The sequence below is a fragment of the Phoca vitulina genome, unplaced genomic scaffold (genome assembly GCF_004348235.1).
Source record: "Phoca vitulina isolate PV1807 unplaced genomic scaffold, GSC_HSeal_1.0 scaffold115, whole genome shotgun sequence".
NCBI lineage: Eukaryota > Metazoa > Chordata > Mammalia > Carnivora > Phocidae > Phoca > Phoca vitulina.
This window is the reverse complement of record NW_022589818.1, coordinates 1,368,521-1,375,476: the sequence shown is the minus strand read 5'-3', so window position 1 is coordinate 1,375,476 and position 6,956 is coordinate 1,368,521. Positions and strand designations below refer to the sequence as shown.

The following is a 6,956-nucleotide window of genomic DNA, read 5'->3' as shown; positions in this document are numbered from 1 at the left end:
ACCCCCGGCGCCCCCGGCACCGCGCACCCCCGCCGCGACCCCCGGCGCCCCCGGCACCGCGCACCCCCGCCGCGACCCCCGGCGTCCCCGCCCCGGGCTCCCGCGCCTTCCCGCCCCCCCGGGGCCCGGGACACGTCAGCTCTGCGGGCAGAGGACCCGGACAGACGGTCCGCCCCAGCCCCACCCCACTAGTCCGTCGGGGGATCCCGCCAGTCCCGTTACCCATCGCGTGCTGCCCCCGGGGCCCAGTCGGCGCCTCAGGCCAAGAAACAGAGTAACCGGACCGGGGCGGTCGGCCGTGCGCATGCGTCAGCCCCACTCGCGGGCTCGCTTCCCCTCACGTCCCGCTCGCGCTCCCTCTAGGCGCCTGGCCGCAGCGTCCCCTGCCGGCAGGGAGGAGATATTGCGTCCAAGAGCGGCCTTGGCCACCGCCCTGGTCCCTTGCCGTTCCCCGCACCCCGAGCGTCTGCTGCCCTCAGAGCAAGCCGCTGGGCCCATGGCCCATAGCCTCTAGCCCACCTCTGTCTTCTTTGCCATATACGTCATCTCTAGTGCCTGTTCCTCACACCTCCCTCCCCCATGATCATTGCCTCGCATCTCCCGTGGACTCTTGCCCAAACCAAAATCTAGTCCTATTCTGGAGCTCATCTTTCTCTGAAACTATCCCCCCGTTTTATATGAGTAAGATTAGGGAGCCAATGAAGAATGCGAACATTAGAAATGACTCCCCCCTCAAATACCATTCCATGTTACCCAACCCCCCGACCGTCTTCCGAAAACCACGTGGGGAGAACTATTTCCCACCTCCTACCTCGACGGGCGCTGTTCGAGGCTGTCCCTGGAGCATGCGCAGTGACATCTCACCCCCACCCCTCCCCACACCCCCCACCGGGCTCCTGCTTTAAGCCCGGGGTTCGCAGCCGCAGCCGGGATCGGGCACCCGGGGGCGGGCGGGCATGGTAGGGCCATGGCTGAGGGTGAGGATATGCAAACCTTCACTTCCATCATGGATGCACTGGTCCGCATCAGTGTGAGTTAAGGTGGGGTCGAGGGGAAGGGGAGGGGGAGTATAGGGGTCCGGGGCAGGCCGGGACCTTGGACAAGTGGAGATGAGGCAAGATGCTGGGATGTAGACAGGGGGCTGGGGATGGCAGAAAGGACTGGGAGGGTCGGGGTGCAGGTTGGAGAGGGTAATCCTGGGGCATCCCGGAGGTGAGTGCCGTGGAGGCGTCCATCTGCTAGGGCGTAAGGAACCGGGAGCTGCCCGGATGCTGCGGGTGGGCTGGGGTAGCCGCCAGCAGTGCACCAGGGCTGGGGCTGCAGGGCCATGAGGCTATGCTATGAGGAGGGGGCATGTGTGAGCTTGGATATTTTCCAAGAAAACTGAGGATAGGTGAGGGGCGACGAAGGAGCCGCCCCCAGGGTGCAGTTCCAAATTTGGACCCTTCGGCGAGACCCCACCCCACCGCGCCCCCACTCACGGCTGCCTCCGAGCCCGCGGTTGTCATGGCAACCCGTGCCCGGCTCTCCCAGGGGCGGTGCCAACCCTGCTCCCCCCCACCACTTCCTTCCCCCTCCCTGCCTGTCCCTCCCTCCTTTGTGTCAGCTGCGCCCCTGACCGGGATGGCTGCGAAGAGAGGGACCAAGGTGAGGTGTGGGGGTGGGGCATAGCTTGAGGACCCCCTCCACCAAAAAAGGGAGGGGTACTTCCGGTGGGGAGGGGGCAAGTAGGCGGGCGCTTGTTTCCCCCTCGCTTGGGGAGGGGGTTGTGGCTAGTCAGGTCGCGCCGAGGGAAGGAGCGGGAGGGCCGGATGGTGGGGGAGCAAAAGGGAATGGGTAGTACTGGCGACCCGAGGGGACGGCTGGGGAAGTGAAGGATGGGGAATGGAGGCTGGAGCGGCCGCAGGCTCAGACGCGCCAAGATGATGGACGCGGTGAGCAGGAGGATGGAGAGCGTGCGGCGCCTGGCTATAGGGAGGAGTCACGCCGGGGAAGGGGGGGTTGCCAGAAAAGGGGGCGGGGGTCTGCACCAAGCTGCAGAACGGGCGGTGTCCTTGAGACAAGCTGGCGGCCCGGAGATGGGGGGATGGGGGCAAAGGCCAGGTGAGAGGGGCCGCAGGCCCAGCGCCCGCAGGGGGAGTGAAAGGGGCGGGGCTTGAGGCTGGGGGAGGCAGGTGCTCCAACCTGGAGCTCCAACCAACCCTCCGAAGGCTCTAGGTCTCTGCGGGAGGAAGACAGGCAGGAGCCGGAGCTGGGAAGGTCTATGAAGCAGGCTGGTGTGCGAGGGGGGCGGGGGGGGAAGCCCGAGGTAGCTTGCCTTGCCCCTCCCTGAGACCCCTGGGGTTTCTAAGGGCAGCTGAGCGGCGTGCTGAGATAGGCCCGGCGGCCCTGCTCTGACCCAGCCTCCTGCTCCCTCCGCAGACGAGCATGAAGAACATGGAGAAGGAGCTGCTGTGCCCCGTGTGTCAAGAGATGTACAAGCAGCCGCTGGTGCTGCCCTGCGCCCACAATGTGTGCCAGGCCTGTGCCCGGGAGCTGCTGGGCCAGCAGGGCTACATAGGCCCTGGTGGGGACCCCAGCTCCGAGCCCACCTCGCCTGCCTCCACCCCGTCCACCCGAAGCCCCCGCCTCTCCCGCAGAACTCTCCCCAAGCCTGACCGCCTGGATCGGCTGCTTAAGTCAGGTGGGGCTGGGTCCTGGAGGGCGGGGGTGGGGATGCTGGGATGTCCATCCGGTCGGGGGCCGCTGTCTGTCTTGCAGAGGGTGAAGACGCGGCTCCCACGGGCTCCAATGTGAGCTGAGCTCTGGCACAATAAAAATTATTGTTTTAATTGAACCTAACTTTCCCCACGCTCGGCCCGCTGTAACTTTCAGCCCCTTCCCTCGGGCACCTCCACAGGCTTTGGGACGTATCCCGGGCGGAAGCGCGGTGCTCTGCACCCCCAGGTGATCATGTTCCCGTGCCCAGCCTGCCAGGGTGATGTGGAGCTGGGGGAGCGGGGCCTGGCGGGGCTGTTCCGGAACCTGACCCTGGAGCGTGTGGTGGAGCGCTACCGCCAGAGCGTGAGCGTGGGCGGCGCCATCCTGTGCCAGCTGTGCAAGCCGCCACCGCTAGAGGCCACCAAGGGCTGCACCGAGTGCCGGGCCACCTTCTGCAACGAGTGCTTCAAGCTCTTCCACCCCTGGGGCACCCAGAAGGCCCAGCACGAGCCCACCCTGCCCACCCTGTCCTTCCGCCCCAAGGTGAGCCAGTGGGGAGAGGGGCCTGAAGTGCTGGCTGGGGGCGGGCGCTGGCCCAGGGGGCTTCCCAGCGGGGGTGGGCCGAGGTGGCCACTGCCAGGCTTCTGTTTCTGTAGCAACTACAGAGAGGGACGGCATCAATCTTTAAACCTCTCGGAGCTCCATCTTCTCGTCCGCTGAATGAGAATGATGAGATCTGCCCTGCATCACCCACGCCCTGGGGGTTGTTGGGGGGATCCCACGAGGTAGTTTGTGAAAGTTACCCCTAGGCTGAAAAGGTCTGTGTGTATTCACTCATTCAGTGAGCAAATATTCATTCAGCACCCATGTGCCTGGTGCTATTCTCGGCATTGGGGATGGGCAGTGAGCAAGATGGACACGGTTAGTTATTAGCCACAAAGCGGAGATTAATCATCATTATCCTTGCTGTTACCGCACATGTGGAGGCGGAAGGGAGGGAGGGTGCCGGCCAGCCAGGCTCCCGTCCATGCCGGTGCGCGTCGCCAGGTGGCACTGCGGAGCACCCCCAGCGGGGCTGCCCGCCTTGTTCAGGCCGGCAGGCCAGGCCGCGCGTGCTTCTGCCTGAGGTCAGCAGCCTTAAACCCACCGTTGGCTGATGATGTCATTGCTCTTTCTGTCGCTAGGGCCTGATGTGCCCGGACCACAAGGAAGAGGTGACCCATTACTGCAAGACATGCCAACGGCTGGTGTGCCAACTCTGCCGGGTGAGGCGCACCCACGGTGGGCACAAGATCACCCCAGTGCTCAGCGCCTACCAGGCCCTCAAGGTGAGGACCCCGGCTCGCTCCACCCCGCGCCAACCCACACTCACACCCTCTCACACCTCCTCCTAACGGCTGGCTTCTGCTGAGCTAGGCATGATGCCCACCTTTTTCTTCCCCCTCAGGACAAGCTGACAAAGAGCCTGACATACATCCTGGGAAACCAGGACACAGTACAGACCCAGATCTGTGAGCTGGAAGAGACCGTGAGGCACACTGAGGTGAGGGAGGGCTTGGAGGTGGGCCCTGGGCCCCGCCCGGGAGCGGAAGCAGGAAGGGGCTGTGGAGCGGCAAGGCCCAGTCATCTGCTTGACAGCTCAGGAAGCCTATATGGGGTCCATGGGTGTGTCGAGGTTCTGGTTAAACCAGGTTGGCAGGAACACCAGTGCCCCAGACCAGGCTGTCCCTGGGGCTACAATGGGAACAGTGTGGCTATCACCCAGGACCAGGACAGCCTGGAAAGCCCCAGGGACATAGCTCAGATGCCCTCAGGCTCAGCTGCCTGCTGAGGATGGCACACCTCCCTGGAGCTAGGGCGAGGCTCTGTCTCCCGGACCTTCTGCCAGGTTGCTTGAATCCACCGACATGGGGACGGACAGTAAACATGGCCCGGAGGCGGGGAACATCAGTGCCCAGTGGGCGTTAGCGCAGTCACGGTCTCTTTTATTTGGGGGACTCCTTATGGGGTCAGGATGATGGTGTGGGCATCCAGGAAGGGTGGCATAAAGTGTCAGGCGTTGAGCCCATCTGGGTGGACAGGTGCCTTTGGAGCCGTGGGCCTGGCCCCGTTGGAATGGCTGCGTAGGACTTCCCTGGATCTTTGGTGATCCGAGGGAGGCTAGCGCAAGTGCTGCCTTCAAGAAGACAGTGAGTGCTGCTGTCTGGGCAGGTGAGTGGTCAGCAGGCCAAGGAGGAGGTGTCCCAGCTGGTGCGGGGCCTGGGGGCTGTGCTGGACGAGAAGCGAGCATCACTGCTTCAGGCCATTGAGGAGTGCCAGCAGGAGCGCCTGGCCCGTCTCAGCGCCCAGATCCAAGAGCACCGGAGCCTGCTGGATGGCTCGGGTCTAGTGGGCTATGCCCAGGAGGTTCTTAAGGAAACAGACCAGCCTTGCTTTGTGCAAGCAGCCAAGCAGCTGCACAGCAGGTACGCGGGGGCACGGGGCGCAGGCTTCCGGGGGGCAGGGGTGTCACGGCTGGAGCCGAGGTCTAAGCTGGGTCTGTACCAGTGCCCCATGGAGAGATGGGTCCTGAGGACTGTCACCAGGCCAAAGTGACACCCAGCTTGCCTGAAGGGACCCGGAGGTGACCCAGAGCAGGTGCCCAGGCTCTAGGGACAGGCGAGGCAGAATCAAGGGGAAGGGCAGCTGCCCAGACGGGAGGGCCTGACCCTCGCCTGCCCCCCTCCCAGGATCGCCCGAGCTACGGAGGCCCTCCAGACGTTCCGGCCAGCGGCCGGCTCCTCCTTCCGCCATTGTCAGTTGGACGTAGGGCGCGAGATGAAGCTGCTGACAGAGCTTAACTTCCTGCAAGGTAAGGAGGTGGCCGGGGTGGCCCCGCGCCCAGTTAGAGCCTTCCTCCCTTCTTCCCCAGCAGCGGGCCCGGGGGGCAGCGCCCACCAGGGACCTCCCTGGCCTCCTGCCCAGCCTGGCCAGCCGCCCCTCCCACCTCGCCCACCCAGCCACACCGTCCCACCGCGCTCAGCGCTGCTTCTCCCTCTCTTTGTTTGTAGGCTGTGGCCATCGCGGACTCTGCTCCGGAGCACCCCAGGCAAGTCAGCGGCCCTGCCCCGGGGGCCCTGCCCTGCCGCCCCCACACAGCTCGGCCACCCATTCATTGCTTCCTTCTCTGTCCTGCCTTCACCAGACTCTTGGTCCTGCCCCTACCCCCACCAGTGCCCTCTGACTCTCTCTGCCTGCCCTAAGCTCCTGCCTAGTCCTTGCCCTTCTGACCTTTAGTCCTTGGGATTCTTGCCCTCGGGACTTTCCTTCTCTTCCCCTTGATCTTCGCCTCCTGCCATCATCAAGCTTTTGCTTGTCCTCTGTTGTCCCCTGTTTTCTGCCTTGCTGGCTCTCACATCTGTCTTCCTCCTCTTCTGCCCCTCCTTCCTGTCCAGTGCTCTTTCCCCAGGCTCCAGTGGCCTCTGCCCGCCTTTCCCTGGGGCTCCTCTTCATTCATAGAATAAAAAAGTCCTAGAAAGAAGGGTCCCCATCTGGTCTAAGACTGTTTTTGACAGAGGAGGAAACTGAAGCCCAGACTTGGGAAGCGACTGCCCTAAGGCTGGAGTTGGGAGAATGGCCGGCCAGAACCCGCACGAGGCTTCCCGCCCCCTGCGCCCGGGCCTCTCCCCTGCTCCCTTGGGCTCTGCCCTGCCCCTCCCTGCCCGGCACCCAGATGGCCTCGCCCCCAGTTCCCTCTCACCCACACTCACCCCCCCGGCCCCCGCTGCTTTCCCTTTTCCTGCCTGCCCTCCATGCTAGGCCCGTGACCAGGCCCTGACTGACCCCCGCTGTCTCTTCCCACAGTGCCCGAGGCTCCCGTCATCGACACGCAGCGCACCTTCGCCTACGACCAGATATTCCTGTGCTGGCGGCTGCCTCCCCACTCGCCACCTGCCTGGCACTACACCATCGAGTTCCGGCGCACCGATGCACCTGCCCAGCCGGGTCCCGCCCGCTGGCAGCGGCGAGAGGAGGTGAGGGGCACCAGTGCCCTGCTGGAGAACCCAGACACAGGCTCTGTGTACGTGCTGCGCGTCCGGGGCTGCAACAAGGCCGGCTACGGCGAGTACAGCGAAGATGTGCACCTGCACACGCCCCCGGCACCCGGTGAGCGGGCGGGTGGGCGGGCGCGGGGCGTGCTGGGGCCCCCCGGCACCCGGGGAGCGGGCAGGTGGGCGGGCGCGGGCACCCGGGGAGCGGGCGGGTGGGCGGGCGCG

General features: G+C 65.0%; 2 protein-coding genes across 8 annotated transcripts in view; one reads left to right on the top strand and one right to left on the bottom strand.

The window, feature by feature from the left end:
- The window catches only part of KRTCAP2 (keratinocyte associated protein 2), a 3,125-nt gene extending 2,284 nt beyond the window's left edge, over positions 1-841 (bottom strand). For 2 of the 4 annotated variants that reach the window (XM_032398376.1, XM_032398379.1), the window contains exons 1-2: positions 812-841; positions 223-383 (exon numbers count right to left, since the gene is read on the bottom strand). In XM_032398376.1, coding sequence (XP_032254267.1) covers positions 223-306 — 84 coding nt within the window. In that variant the 5' untranslated portion in view covers positions 307-383; positions 812-841. Of the gene's footprint in view, positions 1-222; positions 384-740; positions 781-811 lie in introns of those variants that run through there. The other 2 variants (XM_032398378.1, XM_032398377.1) reach the window with 2 other exon arrangements.
- Positions 842-877: 36 nt separating this feature from the next.
- TRIM46 (tripartite motif containing 46) overlaps positions 878-6,956 on the top strand; it is a 9,274-nt gene continuing 3,195 nt past the window's right edge. The window contains exons 1-9 of one of the 4 annotated variants that reach the window (XM_032398373.1): positions 919-1,030; positions 1,607-1,647; positions 2,422-2,683; positions 2,900-3,243; positions 3,885-4,028; positions 4,148-4,243; positions 4,912-5,165; positions 5,430-5,551; positions 6,544-6,846. In XM_032398373.1, coding sequence (XP_032254264.1) covers positions 1,624-1,647; positions 2,422-2,683; positions 2,900-3,243; positions 3,885-4,028; positions 4,148-4,243; positions 4,912-5,165; positions 5,430-5,551; positions 6,544-6,846 — 1,549 coding nt within the window. In that variant the 5' untranslated portion in view covers positions 919-1,030; positions 1,607-1,623. Of the gene's footprint in view, positions 1,031-1,606; positions 1,648-1,914; positions 1,935-2,071; positions 2,104-2,421; positions 2,684-2,899; positions 3,244-3,884; positions 4,029-4,147; positions 4,244-4,911; positions 5,166-5,429; positions 5,552-6,543; positions 6,847-6,956 lie in introns of those variants that run through there. The other 3 variants (XM_032398371.1, XM_032398374.1, XM_032398375.1) reach the window with 3 other exon arrangements.